This window comes from Typopeltis vanoorti, chromosome 3, assembly GCF_054136105.1.
Source record: "Typopeltis vanoorti isolate ZY-2024b chromosome 3, IOZ_Tvanoo_1.0, whole genome shotgun sequence".
In the NCBI taxonomy this organism is placed as follows: Eukaryota; Metazoa; Arthropoda; class Arachnida; order Uropygi; family Thelyphonidae; genus Typopeltis; species Typopeltis vanoorti.
In genome coordinates this window covers 172,251,801-172,277,929 of record NC_143551.1, presented here as the reverse complement: position 1 = coordinate 172,277,929, position 26,129 = coordinate 172,251,801, and the positions used below count along the sequence as shown (strand labels likewise).

Genomic DNA, 26,129 nt, shown 5'->3' with positions numbered 1-26,129 from the left:
GCCACAGATTTGGTAGTTTTCTAGATTTAATTTTTGAGAAAAGGGCGGTCAGCCATGTTTGGCTTCCTCGGCCAAGATGTTTTAGAAACTCAGGGAGGATACCATCCACTTCTGCAGCCTTGCCATTCTTGGTGAGTTTTAAGGCTTTCGTACCTCTTCCCGAGATTCTGGAAGTCCAAGTACAAGAAGGCTCGGGGCCCATCTTCAGATTTTTTCTGATGGAAGATTGCACAGTTATTTTCCTGATAGAGCTGGGATGTATCTTGGAGATTTTCAGTAAATGATTAGCCATTTGATCAGGAATTATCTCTAGAGGTTTGTGTGTTGTTGGTTCTGTTCCCCCCCCCCCCAATCTTCTCTGAAGTGATCAACTTTTCTTTAGTGAAGTCTGGAAGCTGTATAAGAAAGTTGTGAGCAGGGGCATGATTAGCAGGTTCTTTGCATGAAGAATGGTTGGTCATTGGAATGCACTGCCTGTGGTTAATGCAGATACATTCAAAGAATTTAAAGCATGGTTTGATGTAACAGTTTGTACCTCTCATAATGAGTCTTTGCTCCATGAAGGTTTGGTGTTAATAATAATAATATAATAATAGTCAATATTGCGCAATGGATAGCTTCTAAACCACCTTCAGTCAGGAATGCAGTTTGATGTTAAATCGCATGTGACACAAGAGTGAACATTATCTCTGTTGTTATTCATATGCATCACATTATCAATTCAAGTAGCATTAGGTCTGATATCAAAATAGATATATTCAAATTAGCTGTTTACTTTATGCAGTGCAAGTTCTTCAGGATTAAACTGAATTGAATGAAATTACATTAAAAGATTAAATTTAATTAAATGAAAGCACTAATAAATTTGAAATGAAAATTAAAAATTAAAAAAAAAAGACTATGAACATAAGCAGGAACAAAACGACAAATGTATAGTAAAAATCTACAGAACACGTAAAATGTTTAGCACAGGTTTTATTGTAGATTGCAAATGAAATATAGTAATAGACAAGCGAATACAAAGCTGGTATGGTAGGAAGTCAGCTGAATAAATTTATATGGCATAAGACAGAAATTAGTCAATTTCTGTCCTATTCCATAACACAATTTTAACTTATGAATCTCAGAGTAGAGTTAGAAATAAAACACTAGATAAAGATTAGGGGATGCTTAAGGGTCAAAGTTGTATAACTAAGAGGAGACCTCCACATAGCCTTTAAAGGAATGTGGAGAAGTGACCAGGGATTCTGACCTAGTGTCCAACTCTCATTTTCTCGTGGTGCACCCTGTTAGGTATCTATCTGGATACTGAACAAATGAGGATGGGCTAGCAATTTGGGATTTAGCAGACCAAAGTGTATTCTTATTGGCTTAAAACTTAATATAAATGATGATACAATAAGACAGAATTTCATGCTGGCTGGGACATTGCCCAGTTAAACAAGGTCCCATTGTTTTTGCCAGGGAACCAGGACGAACAGCAAAAAAGTCAGCTACTGGAACAAATCAGGAAACACATCCCAACTCAACATCGCCAGAGTTCAAGATCAGTACTATCAACATAAGAAGACTGAATGGCAAAGAAATGGAGCTAGATGAATTGGATAAGGGAGGGTGGCTGAAACAAAAAAGACAAAAAATGTTGAGATCTTTCTGAGCAATAAATACAAAATGTTGTATTGTATTTACTTTACTAGTGGAATTATTGGCTGAGTCAAATTTTGAAAAACATTTACTGAAATGCATGTCATAATTTATGGCTCCAGAATCACTAGAGGTTTCGTGTTCATCACTATTAATTCTAAGATATCTTTCTGGAGCTGAACACTGACTGACTATTAAAACATTATGTGAAATCTGCACTATAAGAACAGCTCTGTTTGGTATCCGTTGCATACACTGGTTAAGAAGCTTCTCGAGAGCAAGATTTTGTCTGTATGTTAGAATACTTTCTATTCTATCATAAAATCTCACTGTTTTATTACAAACACCTAGGAGCTGATTATGCTCCATAGGTAGCGTATATTCTCTTTTAAGTCTCTTGATTTTTTCATGACACTGTAATGCAGGTGCAGTTAAACCCCAATGTCATTAAATGTTCTGATATTTTTTTATACACATTAAAATTTGGTTTCGAACCATCCAATTTGGACTACATCTCCTTACTAGCCCCAAACTTTCAAGAGAAGCAGAGTTTCTTCATCTGAGCATGTAAAGCCATGAGCAGATATTAAACCTGATATCAAAATTGAAGATGTTAATCTCAGCTCTTTACTTTATACAGATGATGTTATACTTTTAAATAAATCCAATACAAATCTGCAAGATCCCCTGACTAAATTCAATAACTGTTGGAATAGATCTGGTATGAAGATTAGAAATTATTATTATTATTATTATTATTATTATTATTATTATTCAGGCCTCCATGGAGTCAAAAGACTCATAGTGGGAAGGCCTTCCTAAGAACATAAAGTCTATTCACACTCATCGAGGGGAAGTCCAACCATAAGAAACACAAAGTCTATCATACCAGTCCTTAAACTCATTGACCGTTCTCGCTCCCACCACTCCATCAGGCAATGCATTCCACGGTTCAACCACCCTCCACACAAAGAAACCACTCCTTACCCTCTTGCTCACAGTTTCCTTTCGTAACTTCCAGGGATGGCCTCTTGTCATCACTCCTTCCCGCTGTTCAACCAAGCAAAAGAATTCCCCAGTGTCAACCCTGTAACCACCTCTCAACAGTTTAAAAGTCTCAATCATATCACCTCTCCTTCTTCTATCCACCAAACTCTGCAGTCCACATTGACTCAGCGGATCCTCATAACTATGCTTGTACAGTCCTGAAACCATCTTTGTCATCCGTCTTTGTATCCTTTCCACAGTTAATTTATCCCCTTCAAATCCTGAGGACCAAATCTGAGAACAATAGTCCAAGTGTGGTCTGATCAGAGACTTATACAACGGAATGATAACCCTCTAATCTCTGCAGGTCAGTGTCCTTCTCATAATTGCAGCAATCCTCTGTGTTACCTTCACCACCTTTGCAATATGTCCCCTAAACTTCAGGTTTCTATCAATCATCAACCCCAGTTGAAAGTTTATTTTTCACTTGGTTAGAATATAATAAATTTACTTGGATAAAGGATTAAACTAAATTTATTACATCAACCCCAGATCTCTTGTCACCCCTACTTCCTCCAGTATAACTCCTCCCATAGAGTATGCAGCATCCCATTGTTTCCCAAACCTCAAGACCTTACATTTTGCTGCATTAAACTGAGACTCCCATTCATTTGCCCATCTATCTAGCTTTTGCAGGGCTACCACATCTGCACTATTACCAATAACCCTTCCCAGCTTCACATCATCTGCAAACAGCCGAATACCCCTTGCAATCCACAGACAATGTCATTGATATAAAGGTTAAACAATATACATCCCAGAACTGAGCCCTGTGGAACCCCGCTTGTAACCTTCTGCCTCTTTGATATTGCTCCACAGCTTATCATGTGGCACCCTGTCAAATGCCTTTGCTAAGTCTAGGAAAATGGCAGTATATGCCTTTCCCTCATCTAATGTTCTTGTAACTTTATCATAAAAGGCTAGCATATTGCTAAAACAAGAGCGTCCCCTTCACGAATCCATGCTGACTCTCATAGATAACATTACCCTCATCTGCCCAATGCTGTATATGGGTCCTCACTACTTTCTCCAAGATCTTACTAACTACTGATAACACACAAACTGGCCTATAATTAGACACTTCCAGTCTGCTACCGCCTTTATGCAATGGCACTATCTTACCTTCCTTCCATTCCATGGGCACTGTCAGTTCCTTAGCACATTCTCTCAAAACTCGTGGTGAAATAGCATCCAGTACCACAGCTTTACTAACATCCAGAGTACTCAGTATGTGAAACACACTCTCCTCCTGCACCTCTAAATTTCGAACCTGCTCTATCCAATATAGTCTTCATTGAACAATTCCATGTCCTCTGCATCAATCACTCTATTCCCATTTTTATCCCACAATATCACTCTTCCACAGTCATTTCTCCTCCTACTGGCCACATATCTAAAAAATTCCCTAGGATTTTCCTTGGATCTAAGGGCCAATCTTTTCTGATATTCCAGTTTCGCCTTCCTTACCATTAGTCACTCTTCTAGCCTGTGTCTTATATTCTTCATGCATCTTCTCTTCACCTGTGTCCTTATATCTCTTCCATAGCCTCTTTTTTGCATGTAGCTCCTGTTTAATATTGTTTGTCATCCACTTTACTCCAAATTGTGTCCTATTCTTCACTCGTGGAATACAGCTTACCATTGCTGCTAACAAATATTCCTTGACAATCTCCCAAGCACTAATGATATCCTGACCTTCCAATTCCTCCCTACATGAAACTTTTCCAAGTTGACATATAAGACTATTATAATCAGCTATTTTATAATTCCACATATGTTACCATCTCTAACAAGACGTAACAAGAAATAACAAGACAAAGACAATGAAAATAGGCAGAAGCATAAAAATATCAAATACATTGTGAATGGAGAACTTATAGAACAAGTGAAACATTTCAGCTACCTAGGCACAAATATTAGTGAAGGCAGTAAATTAAAAATGGAAATACACAACAGAATCAAGAAAGCCAGGATGATGTTAAGTGAATTGAATAAATTTATATGGAAGAAGAGAAATTAGTCAAAACACTAAATTAGCTGTACATAAGACAGTGTTCAAAACTATTTTAAGTTATGTACCCAAGAGCAGGGCTAGAAATAAATCTTAAACTTGAAAAAAGACTAGAGGCAAATGATATGAGAGTCCTGAGAAAGATTAGGGGCAGAAACAGATGGTACATCAATGGCGATATTATATTAAACCTGAGGATATTAGGAAAGAACTTAACATTGTTAGCATCTGGGAATATGTTAACAGAGCTAATCTCAGATGGTATGGTCACTTAAACAGAATGGGAGAGGAAGGATTAACAAAACAAGAATTCTCTGGCAGGTTGGCAGGAAATAGACCCGGAGGAAGAACAAGATATTGGTAGATTGATACAGTAAAAAGTGCCTTAGAAGACAGAAATATAAGATCTAATAATGTTGAAGTCTTGACAGGTAGCAGATTGATTTGGAGAAAAATTGTAAATGGAAATTAGCAATGATGTAAGTTTTTCATGTCAAAATATCATATCCTGTACATCCCTTGAGGGTACACAACAGGAACTTGATGATGATGATGATAACGATTAGAGACCACAGAAAGGAGAGATCTGAGAAAGATTAGCAGAATGGGTAAATGGGAAGGATGGTAGAACCATATTAAAAATGAGGATTATTAGAAAAACAAGTATTTTTTGCAGAACTTCAGGCACACTCAGACCCAGAGGAAGACCAAGATCTGGATTTATTCAGAAATCGCTATAACATAATACAATTTTATATTTTAGTGCCAGACTAAAATATAAGTCTGACAGTACTGATGTCACAATGGATAACAGATTAACTTAGAGGAAAGTTGTCAATAGAAAATTAATGATCTAAGCTTTTCATGTGGATAGAAATATCCGAACTCCGAAGTGGACACAGGAAGTTAAAGCGGCAGTGAAGGAAAGAAGAAAGAATATCAAAAGTTCCTGGCAAATAAGTCAGCTTCTGCTCTTAAAGAATACAGAGACAAATGTAAGAAAGCTAAACATTGTGTAAAACTGGCTAAACAAAAATCATGGGAGGACTTTGGTAAGAACACAGATGATAAATATCAAGAAGGTGGCAAGATATTTTGGAGGTTGTTGAAGAAGCTCAGAAATAGAGGAAAGAGTGCTGTAAAAGGAATTAGAGATGATAAAGGTGACATGAAAACAGAGAAAAAGATATCCTTGAAGTATGGAGTAATTACTTCAAAAAAATGCTAAATGAAACAAGCAGTGATAGCACAGTGGTAAAAAAAAACTCAACAGGCATACAATCAGGAATACATATCCATACTAGAAGTAGAAAAAGCCATCAAAGGCTTGAAATGTGGAAAGGCAGGAGGAGTAGATGATATTCGACCCGAAATGCTGAAGTATGGTGGTATAAATGTCTTACAGTGGCTACACTGCATAGTTCGGAAGGCCTGGACAGAGGGACGAATTACCAATGATTGGAGTAGAGCTTTCATAGTACCCATATATGAAAAGGGAAATAAAACTGATTGTGAGAATTAAAGTGGTATTTCCCTACTGAGTGTTCCTGGCAAGATCTATGCAAGTATTATTATTATTATTATTCAGGCCTCCAAGGAGTCAAAAGACTCATTGAGGGAGTTCCTTCCTAAGACATAAAGTCTGTCAAGACTCATCGAGGGGAGGCCCCCCCCCCCTGAGAAACACAAAGTCTATCATACCACTCTTTAAACTCACTGACCGTTCTCACTCCCACCACTCCATCAGGCAATGCATTCCACGGCTCAACCACCCTCCACACAAAGAAACCACTCCTTACTCTCTTGCTCACAGTTTCGTTTCCTAACTTCCAGGGATGGACTCTTGTCATCACTCCTTCCCGCTGTTCAACTAAGTGAAAGAAATCCCCAGTGTCAACCCTGTAACCCCCTCTCAATTCTCTATCATATCACCTCTCCTTTTTCTATCCAACAAACTCTGCAGTCCACATTCTCTCAGCCGATCCTCATAACTATCCTTGTACAGTCCTGAAACCATGTTGTTCAACTAAGCGAAAGAACTCCCCAGTGTCAACCCTGTAACCACCTCTCAATTTTCTATCATATCACCTCTCCTTTTTCTATCCACCAAACTCTGCAGTCCACATTCTCTCAGCCGATCCTCATAACTATCCTTGTACAGTCCTGAAACCATCTTTGTCATCCATCTTTGTATCCTTTCCACAGTTAATTTATCCCCTTCAAATCCTGGGGACCAAATCTGAGAACAATAGTCCAAGTGTGGTCTGATCAGAGACTTATACAATGGAATGATAACCCTCTTATCTCTGCAGGTCAGTGTCCTTCTCATAATAGCAGCAATCCTCTGTGTTGCCTTCACCACCTTTGCAATATGTCCCCTAAACTTCAGGTTTCTATCAATCATCAACCGCAGATCTCTTGTCTCCCCTACTTCCTCCAGTATAACTCCTACCATAGAGTATGCAGCATCCCATCGATGTTTCCCAAACTTCAAGACCTTACATTTTGCTGCATTAAACTGAGACCCCCATTCATATGCCCATCTATCTAGCTTATTTAAATCCTCTTGCAGGGCTACCACCTCTGCACTATTATTAATAATCCTTCCCCTCTTCGCATCATCCGCAAACAACTGAATATCCCCCCTGCAATCCACTGGCTATGTCATTGATATAAAGGTTAAACAATATAGGTCCTAGTACTGAGCCCTGTGGGAACCCACTTGTATTCCTCTGCCTCCTGGAAACTGCTCCACCATACCCAACTCTCTGATACCTATCAGACAGCCAATCCTGAATCCAGTTGACCATTCTGACATCCAGACCCATGTGCTGCAACTTAAATATCAGCTTATCATGTGGCACCCTGTCAAATGCCTTCGCTAAGTCTAAGAAAATTGCAGTATATGCCTTTCCCTCATCTAATGTTCTTGTAACTTTATTATAAAAGGCTAGCATATTGCTAAAACAAGAGCGTCCTTTCACAAATCCATGTTGATTCTCACAGATAACATTATCCTCATCTGCCCAATGCTGTATACGGTTCCTCACTACTTTCTCCAAGATCTTAACAACTACTGATGACACACACACTGGCCTATAATTAGACACTTCCAGTCTGTTACCACCCTTATGCAATGGCTCTATCTTACCTTCCTTCCATTCCATGGGCACCTTTGCCAAAGCTAGACTTTCATTGAAAAGCCACATTAAAGGCACTGTCAATTCCCTAGCACATTCTCTTAAAACTCGTGGTGAAATACCATCCAGTCCCACAGCTTTACTGACATCCAGAGTACTCAGTATCTGAAACACACCCTCCTCCTGTACCTCCAGATCTCGAACCAGTCCTATCCCTCTAGCATTAAAACTGACTCCTTTAGGATGAAATACTCCAATAAAGTGTTCATTGAACAATTCCACTATGTCCTCTGCATCAGTCACTCTATTCCCATTTTTATCCCACAATATCATTCTTCCACAGTCATTTCTCCTCCTACTGGCCACATAGCTAAAGAATTCCCTAGGATTTTCTTTGGATCTTAGGGCCAATCTCCTCTCATATTCCAGTTTCACTTTCCTTACCACACTAGTCACTCTTCTGGCCTGTGTCTTATATTCCACATGCATCTCTTCACCTGTCTCCTTATATCTCTTCCACAGCCTCTTTTTTGCATGCAATTCCTGTTTAATATTGTTTGTCATCCACTTTACTCCAAATTGCATCCTCTTCTTCACTCGTCGTATACAACTTACCATTGCTGATAACAAATATTCTTTCACAATTTCCCACTCACTAGTGATATCCTGGCCTTCCAATTCCTCCCTCCATGAAACTTCCCGAAGTTGACGTCTAAGACTATTATAATCACCTGCCTTATAATTCCACATAAGTTCCCGTCTCTTTGATACTCCTGCATGTCTATTCATTTTCCAAGTCAAAACCATATGGTCACTCTCTCCAACTGGTGGGAGAGACGTCAACTCAGTTATTATCAACTCTTCTGATGCTATAACCAAATCCAAAACTTTTGAACCTCTTGTTCCCTCTGTTACATGTTGCCTAAGACATTTTTCCCTCAAGAATTCTAGAAATTCCATTCCCCTATTGCTACCTGCATCTTCCTCTCTCCAATTTGTACTACTGAAGTTAAAATCTCCCATAACAATCATTCTTCTTGCACTTGCCAAACTTAGCTGTCTAAACATCTCCTGGTCCCCATCCTCTGTGCTCCTGGGTCTGTAGCAACACCCCACTAAATTTCCTGTCTTGCCTACCTCTACCTCACACCATGCGCTCTCAAAATCATTTGTCTCACTTCCTTCCAAATTCTCCACTCTTAGAGGACATAGGTCATCACTTATCTTAAGCAGTACCCCACCACCCTCCTATCCTGACGAAAAATGCTATACCCAGTGACTTCTATTCCCGTTGTTATATCCCCTTCTGTCAACCACGTTTCAGTGATCGCAATAATTTTTGGCCAGGCTGATGCTATCTGCATCATCAATTTCTCTCCCTTATTCCGGATACTCCTGGCATTAGTATAAAGCATATAAATGCCATTGTTTCTATAGTTTAGAAATGGTTGAGAAGAATTGTGGAAGAAAAGCTGGGTGAAGAACAAGCTGGATTCAGGCCAAATAGAGGCTGTCAGGATCAGACCTTCACTTTACGACAAATAGTTAAGAAAGCATGGGAATATATAACAAGGATCTGTATTTAAGTTTTGTTGATCTGGGAAAGGCATATGACAAGGTGCCAAGAGAGAAGCTATTCAATATGCTACAGTTATATGATGTCAATGGGGCATTATATCAAGCAATACTTAGTCTTTATTTGAGTTGTAAGTCAGCAGTTAGAATTGAAGGAAATACAGGAAGATGGTTTAATGTTAAATCTGTTATTATTTTTTAATGTTGTTCCCACTCACAAATATCAAAAGGCTCTTTGCGAATGTATAGCACATTTTGTACTCTGGGCTGTTAGTTTTTTTTTTTCTATTTTTATTAAATTTATATATTTTTTGTATTTTTCATTTACTTTTTATGTAGTCTGGAAACCCTGCTCTTGAGTCCAAACATGAAAGTTTTTGAAGCCACTTCAGACCTCCAGTAAGTGGGGTGGTGGTCTCACACTGTGCAATGACATTCATCTTCCACTTAAAGACAATCTTTAAGACAATTATAAATTATTATAATTCCTAGAATGTGTTTTCTTCTCTAAATACCAGTATGAATGATCATCAGCATCTATACCAGATTAGAAATATGTGTACAGTAGAATTGTTAGAAGTATGTTCTTCGTTTATTTTTGTGTTGTGCTGTGAAGAGATGAGTATCAGTATCTATGTGGATTGGATATCATGTTTGTATCACCTGTGTAATGATATATTTAACTTTGTGTGATCAGGATATGAATATGTATATGTCAAAAAGAGTTCTTGATGAATGATTTGGATTGTCCAGTATGGGCAGTTAATAAATGCGAAAGAAATTAAGCAATTTTATAGGTGGGAGAGTCAATACAATTCACAATGAGTCTTACTGGATAACCTTCTTTATGAATTTTTGGGAGGCCATTCCACACATTTTCTAGAGAAAATCAAAGATATTCAAATACAAGAGTCGGATTTGTTAGTCAGCTTTGACATGATTTCCCTCTTTACCAACATTCCATTATCTGACACTGTAACTTACTATATGATTACCCTTCTGATACTGCAAAGATTTTTGAATTTGTTATAGAATCAGGATATTTCACTGGAAAAACAAGATCTATAGATGAGTTGAAGGCATTCCCATGGGTAGTTCTCTGTCTTCCTTTGGCAAACTATTTTTTAAACCATCCGGAAGATACCTTGTTCTCATCCATTAATCCCCAAACCTCTCCTTGGTTTCGTTATGCTGATCATGTCTTTGCTGTTTGGCCTCATTCTGAAAATGAACTTACCACTTTCCTACAACAGATCAATAGCCTTCACCCACACATACAATTCACCATGGAAAAAGAAAAGGTTGGTAGTTTACCATTCTTGGACACCCTTCTCACATGCACAGCCTCCAGTAATTTATCAACCAGTATTTATCGCAAACCTACTTTTACTGGCAGAAGCTCATCTTCTCCATAGAAGCAGGTTTAAATATGAATGCCTTTTCAAAGAAAGTTGCAAAGCTTTTTTACATCGGCCAAATCTGAATTGGAATGATTTCTCTCTCCCAAAAGTTTGGGAGATTCTTATCTTACATAACCATCAAAAATAAGTTTTAATAATATTTCTTATTAACATTAATTTCTAGAATGCAACAATAGTTTTTAATTGGTAAACCACTGACTGCTGTATGTACCATATATTCCCATTTCATTGATTTTCTTGTTTCTACGCACTGATAATGTACTGTTATTTTCAGTAAAAAATATCTGTTCTTTCATATCATTCAAGTTAATTACTGTGGTTATCGTATAATTTATAGTTTATAGTCATGTCACAGGTACCTTTAAAGAATAGCTGTGTATTTTGATTTCTTGAAAACTTTATATAATATAATATAATATAATATAATTTATTAAATTTCAAATTTCATTATTTGCAAAAAATTTCATTTTCATCATAAAAAATCCTACCTAATACTGTAATATTAACATCTGCTTCATCTTTTCCAGAACTATTAACAGCAGTGATGGTATAAATACCATTCTGTTTCCTAGTCAAGTTGGTCAATCGTATATGGGTAAAATAATCCTCATTTTCTATCTTTATAGTGTCAGTCTGTTCAAGAGTTTTCCCTCTGAAACACCAACTAATAGTCGGAGGAGGCTCTCCAATCACCTCTACATCCAATTTTACAGCATTTCCAGCTCTGATGGTCACTGGTTGTACATGGTCCCTATTGATTTTAGGAGACACTGAAATCACAAAAGAGAAAATTAGAGATATGATGTTATATTTGATTTTGGAGAAGAAAGACAGTGAGAATTAATGTATAAAATTACAATCATGGATCTGTAAGCGATCCAAAGCTTTAAATAAAATAAAATAAAAATTTAAAAAAAAACATTATACACGAATTATTAAAATGTATCAAAAGGTCAGTTAAGGGATTTTTATCCCCTTAACTGATCAACCTCGCCAGAAAAAAATAGCCGTTTGGCTTTTCATCTTGTATCAAAAGGTATCGGTAATTTGATTTTTATATATGTATTTATTTTTATAACCTACATAAGACATTGAGGTGCTTAAGGGTCAAAGCTGTATAACTGAGAGGAGATCTCCACATAGCCTTTAAAGAAATGCAGAAAACTGACCAGCGCTTCTGACCTAATGTCCAATCCTTGCCTTCTCGTGGTGCACCCTGTTGGGTATCTACCTGGATACTGAACGAACGAGGATGGGCTGGGAATTTGGGATTTAGCTGACCAAATTGTAATTCTTATTAGCTTAAACCAAATTACAAAATGATGGAACAATTTGACAAAATTTCATGCCGGTTGGGGCATGAACAAGGCACCTGTTGTTTTCACCAGAGAACCAGGGGGAACAGCAAAAAGTCAGCTACTGGAACAAATCTGAAAAAACACAACAACTCAACATCACCAGAGTTAAAGATCACTACTATCAACATAAGAAGCCTGAATGGCAAAGAAATGGAGCTAGCTGACGAATTAGATAAATACCAGATCGACATAATAGGGGTGACTGAAACAAAAAAGACAAAAACTGGTGAGATCTTTCTGAGCAATAAATAAAAAATGTTATATTTAGGCAATGACAATCAAGAAAAAGAAGGAGTGGCTATTGTATTCATCATTAAATATGAGGCTAATCTTCTTGAATGGCAGGCAGTCTCAAGTAGAGTGATGTGGTCAAATATGAAGATGGGGAACTGGACAATGAGACTTATTTGTGGCTATGGTCCCACAGAAGGTTCTACTATGGTAGGAGTGGTGGAATTTTTTGAGGATTTAGAGAAAGCATCTGACAGAATGAAAAAGGAAAACTTGGTCCTTGTTGGGGATCTAAATAGCAGAGTAGGAAATGATTGTGAGACATACAAAAATATTTTGGGAAAATTTGGAGAAAAGAGCAAAGCTAATAATAATGGCAAATATCTGTTGGATTTCTGCTCAGGACATGGACTGGTTATTACTAACACCATGTTCCAACATAAAAATGTGCACAAATTCACATGGAGAGAAGAGGCTAGGAATAAGAAGTCTCATTCACTATGTTATTGTTGATAGTGATGTTTTCTCCCTGGTGCAGGACACCAGAGTGTACAGAGGATTTGAAATTGGAAGTGATCACTATTCAGTCTTGAGCAGGATAAAATTGAATTTCATATTGAAAAGAATAACATGTAAGAAAGTTTTAAAGCGAATAAAAGTTGAGCAGCTCTCAGATGTGAACTGTAGACTAAAATACAGAAATATTAGTGAAACGAAAATGAAAGAGTTTGAGAACAGGAATCAAACCTTGGAGATTCAGTGGCAAGCCTTGAAGAAAATCTTGATTGATTCAGCCAGAGAAGCAAGTGGTAAAGCTGTCTGCAAGGATAGAAAAATCAGAACTCGATGATGGACACAGGAAGTTAAAGTGGCAATGAAGGAAAACAAGAAAGCATATCAAAAGTTCCAAGCAAATAAGTCAGCATGTGCTCTTAGAGAATACAGAGACAAATGTAAGAAAGCTAAACACTGAAAAACTACCTAAACAAAAGTCATGGGAAGACTTTGGCAAGAACATAGAAAATAAATATCAAGAAGGTGGCAAAATATTTTGGCATGGGAAGTGATCAAAGAGCATTTACAGGAGGTTATGGCTGATTGTATACCTAAGGTCCGAATAGTGAAACAAGGAGGGGTTAAATGGATGAATAACACCATTAAGCTTGAGCTGCAAAAAAAGAAACAACTATGGAGGGAATTTAAAGAAAGGGGTGACCTGCAGGCACACGAACGGTATAAAGTACAGGCCAGAAGGGTAACGAGTGTGGTAAAAACAGCAAAAGCCGATTATGAAAGGAAACTAGCTATGCAAGCAAAAGAGAATCCCAAACAGTTCTTTCAATATGCTGCAAGCAAGAAAAAACTGTACATGGCAAAATGATTTTAAGGAATGACGATGGCAAAGAGTTCACTGAACCAGTCTATATAGTGGAGTTACTGACCGCGCACTTTGCAAAAGTATATCATCCAGGTGGTGACATTGAAAAAATGAAGGAACCATTAGTTATATGGGAATTGTGATGAATGAAGTGGAGGTGAATAGTCTATTACAGAACCTTAATGTGAATACATCTGTGGGATTGGATGGTATACCGGCACGGATCTTGCATGAAGCGGCTAATGAATTATCAGTGCCCTTGACCATGTTGTTTAATCTCAGTCTCAGGTCTGGCTTAGTCCCGAAGGCGTGGAAAGAGGGGAAAATAGTATCACTGCATAAAGGAGGATCCAAGACTATGGTTGCAAATTACCAACCGATCAGCATATCAGGAGTCGTTGTCAAGGTCTTGGAGAAAGTAGTCAAGGGAAAAATACAGGAATGGATTGATGAAAATGAGATACTGTACAGAGGACAGCATGGCTTTGTGAAGGGTAGATCATGCCTCAGTAACTTGCTCAAGTTTTATAACAAGGTGACGGCTGAACTGGATAAGGGAAATGGGTTTACAGTGATACTGCTGGACCTGGCAAAGGCATTTGACAGGATACCACATGGAATTCTAATCCGTAAACTACAACACATGGGAATGGATATAGGGTTGGCGAGATGGATAGCTGGGTGGTTGATGGAGAGATATCAAAGAGTAGTTTATTCAGGAGTAGAGTCCAAAAAACGGCCTGTGACTAGTGTTGTGCCGCAGGGTTCTGTTCTTGGACCACTGCTGTTTAATCTGTTCATTAACGATATAGGGAAGGGTCTAAGTGGGACAGTTCATTTGTTCGCTGATGATGCAAAGTTGGGTAGGGCGATAGTGAATGCAGAAGATGTCAAAGTCTTGCAAGATGACTTAGATAGATTGGAGTTCTGGACTAAGGAGAATGGATGTCAATTTAATGTGACAAAATGTAAGGTTTTGCATTTCGGAGTGAAAACATTAGCAGCAGTATACCACATTGGTGGAACTGTACTCCAGGAGATTGATGAGGCCAGGGACTTGGGAGTGTTGGTGGATAGGGAGATGAAGTTTAGGGGGCACATTGCGAAAGTAGCTAAATAAGCTCATCAACTCACTTTGTTGTTGAAAAATACCTTGACGAGCAGAGAAAAACAAGTTATTGTACCTCTGTACCGAGCCCTGATAAGACCTCATCTTGACTACTGTGCCCAGATTTGGTCACCTCGGTTCCTTCTTGATGGGGAGGAGGTTGAGAGGATCCAGAGGCGAGTGACTAAGATGATAGCAGGTGTATGGAATGAACCATATGAGAACAGGTTGAAGATTTGTGGGTTGCAGAAACTAGTTGATAGGTGGAAGAAAAGGGGAGATATGATTGAGACATTCAAATTGCTAAAAGAATTCTATAGGATTAATTCAGATGATATTTTTGAGATCAGGACTAGTAGTGGGAGAACTAGGGGACACCCATGGAAGCTGGGCAAGAGCGTGGTTAGCAGGGGTGTTAGAGCTGGGTTCTTTACTTTTAGAGTGGTAAATGAGTGGAATAAGCTGCCAGAGTCTGTTGTGGGTGCTATGACAGTGAGTGAGTTCAAGGCAAGGTATGATAGATACTGTGAGGATGTTGAACAGCTGTGTGAACATGATGTTTAGGGCCTCCCTCGATGAGTCTAAGGACTCCTGGAGTAGCCCGTGGTAATAATAATAATAATAATAATAATAATAACTCCTCCCATAGAGTATGCAGCATCCCATCGATGTTTCCCAAACCTCAAGACCTTATATTTTGCTGCATTAAACTGAGACCCTCCCATTCATTTGCCCATCTATCTAGCTTATTCAAATCCTCTTGCAGGACTACCACATCTGCACTATTACTAATAATCCTTCCCAGCTTCGCATCATCCGCAAACAACTGAATATCCCCCTGCAATCCACTGGCTATGTCATTGATATAAAGGTTAAACAATATAGGTCCTAGCACTGAGCCCTGTGGGACCCCACTTGCAACCTTCTGTCTCCTTGAAACTGCTCCACCATACATAACTCTCTGATACCTATCAGACAGCCAATCCTGAATCTAGTTGACCAATCTGACATCCAGACCCATGTGTTGCAACTTAAATATCAGCTTATCATGTGGCACCCTGTCAAATGCCTTTGCTAAGTCTAAGGAAATTGCAGTATATGCCTTTCCCTCATCTAATGTTCTTGTAACTTTATTATAAAAGGCTAGCATATTGCTAAAACAAGAGCGTCCTTTCACAAATCCATGTTGATTCTCACAGATAACATTACCCTCATCTGCCCAGTGCTGTATACGGTCCCTCACTACTTTCTCCAAGATCTTAACAACTACTGATGACACACAGACTGGTCTATAATTAGACACTTCCAGTCTGTTACCACCCTTATGCAATGGCACTATCTAACCTTCCTTCCATTCCCTGGGCACCTTTGCTGAAGCCAGACCCAAGTGTATGCAAACAAAGTTTGCACCTGAAATATAATTAGGACTAGGGCAACTTGTATAAATGAAGCTAATGATTTCACATCACCTGCTTTAGTATCCCATAATGCAAAGCACATATCTTTACAGGTAGATATAACGCTATGCATTATGGGAAGGGTTACTACCCAGACAGGTTTTGAATTTTATTGAGGTCTTGTCAGTGGGAGCTAGACCAGGAAGTGATACTAAGGTTGAAGTAATGCAGAAGTCATATTTTCATATACGAGATGCCAAAAGGTGTCACACCTTATTATTAAAATACTCTGGATAGAGATAGTTGTTGGAAGTTTTTCCACTTGGTTATACTATAAATTAAAGATACCAAGAATCAGGCACAAACTTTGTTTGCTTACACTTGGATTAAGGATTAAACCAGTGTTTCTCAACGTATTTTGGATCATACCCCACCTCAACGTCTCAAAGATTTTGATGCCCCCACCCAAGCATAATAGTCATCCAAGTTCTGAAAAAATATTATATAAATATGTATAAATATGTACATTTTCAAATTGTCCCCAAAATATTCAAATTGTCCTACATTGAGAACACTGGATTAAACCAAGTATATAATTTCTTGGTATCTTTAATTTATAGTACAACCAAGTGGGAAAAGTTCCAATAATTCTCTTCCATTTCTAGACACACTTGCCCAAATCTTTCCACAGACTTTCTTTCCTTCATGGTCTACCAAAATCCTAAATACACATACAGGCCAATACATGCACAAAGATTCATACCTCCATCCAGAACAAAAACTAGGTTCATCAGCACCCTCAAACATACAACCCCAACAGTTTGCTCTGATGAGCAGGTACTGAAGAATGAACATGAAATTATCAGCCAAACTTTTATAAAGAATGACTACAAAAAAAAAGTTCATAAGATCCTCCCAATTATCATTGGTATTATCCCATCAAAGATAATACCAAGGTTAAGAAAGATCATAAAAATCCCATGGCCATACCATACATCAGGGGAACATCAAATAAAAAGAACACTGCTTTAAAAAATACAATACTCATATCTACTACAAGATTAGAAAGCATACTTTGCTCATCTTGAATTAGATGAAAATTGTATTTTAAAAAAGTAATATAAACAGCCAACATTCAAATCCACACAGTTTGCAATATTTGCAATAAATAACAAAATAAAACTTTGTGCGTGCGTGCGTGCGCGCGCGCGCGGGGGATCTGTCCCCCATGAGTTCCGGGCTGGTAAGCTATTTCTCCTTTGTCTTTGAAACGTCCAACAAATTGTTGTTCTCATTAAGGCAAACACATTGTTGGACATTTCAAAACAATGAAGAGACAAAAAATGTGACATAAAAACATTTCAAATTTTGGCTTATCTTTTTATACATATAGAATATATATATATAATTTTGTAAACCCCCAGGTGGGAGTTTATAAAATACAGTGCACCTGCAATTTACCCTACATAGAGAATACAGGATGCACAATTCCAATAAAAAAAGATGAACATAATGCCACATTAAATTTATTCAATATGAGAGAACAGGCCTTTCTGACATTGTTATAGGATTAACTGCAAAGGCACCAAGTCCTTACACTGCACCAAAACCTGGTTTGAAAGAAAACCCAAAGAAGATTTGAGATGCTGAGTAATCATCTTTATATAAACAACAATGATGAATGAGCAATGACAAGAGTCTGGAAGACCCATCTGAAACCAATATAGCATTCAGAAGAACATGATAGCAGAGTAGACCATGTGAACAGTAGTCCATGTTTGGCCTAATCAGAGCCCTATACATGGGATCAAGAATCTTCTTAACTTACAGGTCAGTGTTCTCTGCATCATTCCCAGAATTCGTTGCATTGTATTCACATTTTTGGCAATGTGTCCCCTAAATTTCAGATCCTTATCCACTATCACCACAAGATCTCTTATTTCTTCCACCGCTAACAATATATCCCCACCAAGCATAAATTCTACATCATCTTGCTCATCATCTACTCAATCTATTCAAGTCTTCTTGTAAGGCCACAACATCTTCTCTATTCTTCATAATTCGTCCCAACTTTGCATCATATGCAAACAACTGAATATCCCCATCCAAATCTTTGCCAATATCATTAACATGCAAGGTAAACAGCAATGGCCCTAAAACAGACCCCCGAGGCACACCACTAATGACTTTCCTCTTCCAGGATATTATTATTATTATTATTATTATTATTATTATTATTATTATTATTATTATTCAGGCCTCCAAGGAGTCAAAAGACTCATCGAGGGAGGTCCTTTCTAAGACAAAGTCTGTCAAGACTCATCGAGGGGAGGTCCCCCCCTGAGAAACACAAAGTTTATCATACCACTCCTTAAACCCGCTGACCGTTCTCGCTCCCACCACTCCATCAGCCAATGCATTCCACGGCTCAACCACCCTCCACACAAAGAAACCACTCCTTACCCTCTTGCTCACAGTTTCCTTTCGTAACTTCCAGGGATGGCCTCTTGTCATCACTCCTTCCCGCTGATCAACCAAGCGAAAGAACTCCCCAGTGTCAACCCTGTAACCACCTCTCAACAGTTTAAAAGTCTCAATCATATCACCTCTCCTTCTTCTATCCACCAAACTCTGCAGTCCACATTCTCTCAGCCGATCCTCATAACTATCCTTGTACAGTCCTGAAACCATCTTTGTCATCCGTCTTTGTATCCTTTCCACAGTTAATTTATCCCCTTCAAATCCTGGGGACCAAATCTGAGAACAATAGTCCAAGTGTGGTCTGATCAGAGACTTATACAACGGAATGATAACCCTCTTATCTCTGCAGGTCAGTGTCCTTCTCATAATAGCAGCAATCCTCTGTGTTACCTTCACCACCTTTGCAATATGTCCCCTAAACTTCAGGTTTCTATCAATCATCAACCCCAGATCTCTTGTCTCCCCTACTTCCTCCAGTATAACTCCTCCCATAGAGTATGCAGCATCCCATCGATGTTTCCCAAACCTCAAGACCTTACATTTTGCTGCATTAAACTGAGACCCCCATTCATTTGCCCATCTATCTAGCTTATTTAAATCCTCTTGCAGGGCTACCACATCTGCACTATTACTAATAATCCTTCCAAGCTTTGCATCATCCGCAAACAACTGAATATCCCCCTGCAATCCACTGGCTATGTCATTGATATAAAGGTTAAACAATATAGGTCCTAGTACTGAGCCCTGTGGGACCCCACTTGTAACCCTCTGCCTCCTGGAAACTGCTCCACCATACACAACTCTCTGATACCTATCAGACAGCCAAGACACAATGTCAAATGCCTTCGCCAAGTCTAAGAAAATTGCAGTATATGCCTTTCCCTCATCTAATGCTCTTGTAACTTTATTATAAAAGGCTAGCATATTGCTAAAACAAGAGCGTCCTTTCACAAATCCATGTTGATTCTCACAGATAACATTACCCTCATCTGCCCAATGCTGTACACGGTCCCTCACTACTTTCTCCAAGATCTTAACAACTACTGATGACACACAGACTGGCCTATAATTAGACACTTCCAGTCTGTTACCACCCTTATGCAATGGCACTATCTTACCTTCCTTCCATTCCCTGGGCACCTTTGCCAAGGCCAGACTTTCATTGAAAAGCCACGTTAAAGGTATTGTCAATTCCCTAGCACATTCTCTCAAAACTCGTGGCGAAATACCATCCAGTCTCACAGCTTTACTGACATCCAGAGTACTCAGTATCTGAAACACACTCTCCTCCTGTACCTCCAGACCTCGTACCAGTCCTATCCATCTAGCATTAAAACTGACTCTTCTAGGATGAAATACTCCAATAAAGTGTTCAATGAACAATTCCGCTATGTCCTCTGCATCAGTCACTCTATTCCCATTTTTATCCCACAATATCATTCTTCCACAGTCATTTCTCCTCCTACTGGCCACATAGCTAAAAAATTCCCTAGGATTTTCTTTGGATCTTAGAGCCAATCTCCTCTCATATTCCAGTTTCGCTTTCCTTACCACACGAGTCACTCTTCTGGCCTGTGTCTTATATTCCTCATGCATCTCTTCACCTGTCTCCTTATATCTCTTCCATAGCCTCTTTTTCGCATGCAATTCCTGTTTAATATTGCTTGTCATCCACTTTACTCCAAATTGCACCCTCTTCTTCACTCATGGTATACAACTTACCATTGCTGATAACAAATATTCTTTCACAATTTCCCACGCACTGGTGATATCCCTGCCTTCCATTTCCTCCCTCCATGAAACTTCCCGAAGTTGACGTCTAAGACTATTATAATCACCTGCCTTATAATTCCACATAAGTTCCCGTCTCTTTGATACTCCTGCATGTGTATTCATTTTCCAAGTCAAAACCATATGGTCACTCTCTCCAACTGGTGGGAGAGACGTCAACTCAGTTATTATCAACTCTTCTGATGCTATAACCAAATCCAAAATTTTTGAACCTCTTGTTCCCTCTGTTACATGTTGCCTAATACATTTGTCCCTCAAGAATTCTAGAAATTCCATTCCCCTATTGTTACATGCATCTTCCTCTCTCCAATTTATACTACTGAAGTTAAAATCTCCCATAACAATCATTCTTCTTGCACTTGCCAAACTTAGCTGTCTAAACATCTCCTGGTCCCCATCCTCTGTGCTCCTGGGTCTGTAGCAACACCCCACTAAATATCCTGTCTTGCCTACCTCTACCTCACACCATATGCTCTCAAAATCATTTGTCTCACTACCTTCCAAATTCTCCACTCTTAGAGGACATAGGTCATCACTTATCATAAGCAGCACCCCACCACCACGCTTTCCCCTCCTATCCTGGCGAAAAATGCTATACCCAGCGACTTCTATTCCTGTTTTTATATCCCTTTCTGTCAACCACGTCTCAGTGATCGCAATAATTTTTGGCCAGGCTGATGCTATCTGCGCCACCAATTCCTCTCCCTTATTCCGGATACTCCTGGCATTAGTATACAGCATATAAATGCCATTGTTTCTATACCCAGCATTATCCCTTCTAGACTCCACTGGGCTCAGTCTTACCTGACATTGTCTCCCTTCTCCCAAGTATCCATTCCCACAAGAGGCCACCCCTGCTATCATCCTCCCTGGGACACACTGACTCGTTCAGAACAGCAATCTCTCCAGATGCCTACATCCTTCCTCATTCAAATGTAAACGGTCTCTCGCAAACAACTCCTCTCTTTCCTCAAACGCACTCCAAGCATCCACATATACCAGTCCTCTCTTGTCACACATTCTCGCTATTATGCCATTCAATATCACCGCTCTTCTGCTCAGCTCATCATTATCATACCTAGGCAACACGCACACTATTTTTCCTCTCTCTGTCTTCTTCCGTACGGTCTCAAGCAAAAATCTCATATCTCTCGCTGCCCTACTTACATTACCACTCAAGTCATTCGTTCCTACCATCCCAATCATCTCATCCACCCTTTCACTTCTCTTAATTGCCATAGCCACCCTTTCTATTGTTCCTCCTGGCAAACACTCCTCACGCATCCTATCCTGAACACCACGGATCATTGAGTCACCATACATTATACCTCTTACCATTCCATCGCTCCTATTGTTTCCATTCTCTCCTCTTCTTTCATTCCCATACCTCTCTCTTCTACTGTTTCCATTCTCTCCTCTTCTAGCACTCCCATACATCTCTCTCATTCCCTCTCTCCTACTGTTTCCATTTTCTCCACTTCTAGCACTTCCATATCCCTCTCTCATTCTGTTTCTCCTACTACTGTTTCCATCCGCTCGTCTTCTAGCATTCCCATACCTCTCTCTCATTCCATCTCTCCTACCGTTTCCATTCTCTCCTCTTCTAGCACTTCCATATCTCTCTCTCATTCCGTCACTCCTACTGTTTCCATCCTCTCGTCTTCTAGCATTCCCATACCTCTCTCTCATTCCCTCTCTTCTACTGTTTCCAATCTCTCCTCTTCTAGCACCCCCATACCTCTCACTCATACTCCTTAAATTCTCTCTCTCTCCTACTCTGATTCGCCTTGCATTCATCTCTTCCATTCTCCTAATCTTATCTTTCATACTTCTGCTCTCATTCACTAGACATTCCACCTCCTCTTTCAACTCATCTATCTCCCTCTGCAGGTCAGTCACTCTTAATCTAAATTGACTCTCCCAAACAAAACCATCTCCTAAACTTCCACAGTCACTCGTTTTGCTCTCCTATACACCACTCGATACCTATCAGATACCTAGTCTCCGAACCAATGCACTAATCTAATATCCAAATCCCATCTGCTCTAGTTTGTCAACTTATGATGTGATAATCTATCAAAAGCCTTTGCAAAATCTAAGTCTACCATGTATCCCTCTCCTCTGTCCAAGGAAGTCGTCCCCTTATAATAAGTAGGTAAATTACTAAAACATGACCTCCCTTTAGCAAATTCATACTGTCCATCAAAGATAATACCATTGTTGTCAACACAATTCTGGATCCTAGTTCTCACCAGCTTCTCCAACAACTTAACCACAACACCTGACACACAGATAGGCCTATAATTTGATGCTTGAGTTCTATCACCTCTCTTATGAAGCGGCACAATCTTGCCCTTCTTCCACTCCTTTGGAACTTGATCTAGTGCAAGACTCATATTAAAAAAATATGTCAAGGCAGATGTCAACTCCCTGGCATATTATTATTATTATCCAAGCCTCCATGGAGTCAAAGGACTCATCGTGGGAGGTCATTTTTAGGAAATACAAAGCTCATCATACCACTCCTTGAATCCATTGACCAATCCCGCTCCAACCACTCTCTCAGGAAACGCATTCCAAGGTTCAACCACCCTCCATGCAAAGAAACCACTCCTCACCCTCTTGCACACAGCCTACTTTCATAACTTCCAGGGGTGGCCCCTTGTCATCGCTCCTTCCTGCCGTTCCACCAAGTGAAAAAACTCTCCAATGTCTACCCCAGTGGTTCTTAACCTTTTCAAAATCACAGAACACTTTTGATTATAAGAAAAATTTGGGGAACACCAAAAGCATTAGGGTCATAAAACTAACAATAAAAATATGCATGAACTTGCCTTTTATAAAAATGGAACTTATTTTAATTCGATACTTGAGCTTGTCGGCTTTTGCAGATTTCAGCAATATCAGATCTAATATGTGATATAGCTACCCTCATCTTTTTGTCTACATTAGTGTCTTTCACGCTTTTTAGTTTTATATTGGTTAATATTGAGAAATAGAGCTCACACAAATATGATGTTGAAAACTATACCAAAATTTTCAGTGCCCTTATGAAGAGAGCTGGGTAATCGGCTTGGACAAAAATCCAAAAGTCCTCAAGAGTTATTTCAGAGAATTTCATTTTTAGAGTTATGACCCACTGCCAAGGTAGCTAATTTCCTCTTGTAACGAAAATTTACAACTCAATGTATTAAGTGTGTTAAATAGATTTCATATCCAGTCATAATTGTGTGTATTTAAGTAAGAAAAGTAAATTGAAATCTTTTCTTCTAATATTGTTTAATGTTCTGTTATAACGGAAATAATTCCCTCGACATTTTATTATGGATCGAAGAAAATGTATCTACTGTATTTTTTTCTGATATGCAGTTTTTCCAAAAATACACTTTTTTCTGAAAAGCTGACAATTTGCCAGTGAATGTCAAATATTTTCATTTTTCCCTTGGATATTTGTATTAATGCTATATAAGTAATTAAAAATATCGGCTATGTATGCCATTTCAGCACATCAAATATCATTTTGAAGACATTTTAAAAAAGCATCTGTAACTTCATTCTGAAAAAGGCAAATAATTCATTCTTAACTTCTAAAATTCGGAATAGTACTAGTACTTTTCCCCTGGACAACCATCTTATTTTAGGATGCAAAAGCAACAATTTGCCAGTGAATTTGCCAGTGAATGTCAAATATTTTCATTTTTCCCTTGGATATTTGTATTAACGCTATATAAGTAATTAAAAATATCAGCTATATATGCCATTTCAGTACACCAAATATCATTTTGAAGACATTTTTTACAAAAGGATCTGTAACTTCATTCTGAAAAAGGCAAATAATTCATTCTTAAGTTCTAAAATTCGGAATAGTACTAGTACTTTGTTACTGGACAACCATCTTATTTCAGGGTGCAAAAGCAACGATTCGTACTTGGCTTCCATAGATATGCAACATTTTTTATAAAGGCGTGCTTTTAAAGGTCTTGATTTGAAGTAATTTACCATATTTACAACTTGGTCTAGTACAGGTTTTAATATTGTCGATAATTTTTTTGAAACTAGGGATTCTCTATACAAAAAACAGTGTGTATATATAATATTTGGCTTTATTTGATTTGAAATTGTAACAAATCCTTTTATAGAGCCTACCATTGATGGAGCACCATCTGTTCAAATTCCTATACACAGCTCCCATGAAATTTTAAAATTTTCTAAATATGATGTAATAGAGCCAAAAATATCTTGTCCTGTTGTCCATTTGGTAAGTTCTCTGCTGCATAGAAATTGATTCGCTATTTCAATTTTATTAATGAAACGAACGAATCCTAGTATACGAGCTTTACTGCTAATGTCAGTGGACTCGTCAATTTGTAAAGCAAAATGTTGTTTGGAAAGTTTATTGGTAACTGTTTTCTCAGTATCATCTGACATATCTTTAATTTTATTTTCTATTGTATCGTCTGAATGAGGAATTTTCATAATTTCCTTTTTTGCTTCGTCGCCAAACATAATGTTTGCTATTTCAAACCATGCTGGTAAAATATGAGACTATGCTATAGAGTGTGGTTTTAATTTTACAGCAATTAATTCAGCTACCTTATATGATGCAAGTTGTGCCTTTGTAGAAATTTCAACAGTCTTTTCAAAATATTTTACTTGTTTAACTTGCATATTCAACAATCTCTTGAAATAATCTTTAATTTTTGAAGCAAGATTGGCGTGCTTCGTAGTAAAGTGCCATGTGACAGCTTTCACCAGTGGAACACTTGTAACCAGTTCTCAGAACACAAGTGTTCCGGGGAACACCGAACCACTGGTATACCCTATAACTGCCTCTCAACAGTTTAAAAGTCTCAATCATATCACCTCTCCTTCTTCTATCCACCAAACTCTGCAGTCCACAATCCCTCAGTCGATCCTCATAACTCATATTGTACAGTTCAGAAACCGTCTTTGTTATCTGCCTCTGTACCCTTTCCACAGTCAATTTATCCCCTTCAAATCCTGGAGACCAAATCTCAGAACAATAGTCTAAGTGTGGTCTGATCAGGGGCTTATACAACGGAATGATAACTCTTTTCTCTCTGCAGGTCAGCGTACTTCTCAATATTGTAGCAATCCTCTGAGTTACCCTCACTATCTTTGCAATATGCTCCCTGAATTTCAGTTTTCTGTCAATCATCACCCCAGATTTCTTTTCTCCAGTATAGCTCCTCCAACTGAGTATGCATCCTCCCATCGATGGATCCCAAACCCCAAGACTTTACATTTTGCTGCATTGAATCGATACCCCCATTCATTTGCCTATATGTCTAGTTTATTGAAATCCTCTTGCAAGACTGCCACATCTGCACTATTACTGATAACCCTTCCCAGCTTCACATCATCCGCAAACAACTGAATGTTCCTTTGTAATCCATTGACAATATTGGCAAGATTGTCAATGTTGATATAAAGGTTGAACAATACAGGTCCCAGTACTGAGCCTTGTGGAACTCCACTTGTAACCTTCTGCTTCCTTGATATTGCCCCACCATACACAACTCTCTG

At 38.6% G+C, this 26,129-nt stretch overlaps 1 protein-coding gene across 5 annotated transcripts in view; it reads right to left on the bottom strand.

Moving 5' to 3' along the window:
• Window positions 1-26,129, bottom strand: part of LOC150108743 (twitchin-like) — a 2,666,638-nt gene that overhangs the window by 1,546,316 nt on the left and 1,094,193 nt on the right. For all 5 annotated transcript variants that reach the window (XM_090390962.1, XM_090390961.1, XM_090390964.1 and 2 more), the window contains one exon: window positions 11,327-11,608. In XM_090390962.1, the coding sequence (XP_090247088.1) occupies window positions 11,327-11,608 (282 nt within the window). The remainder of the gene's footprint in view (window positions 1-11,326; window positions 11,609-26,129) is intronic.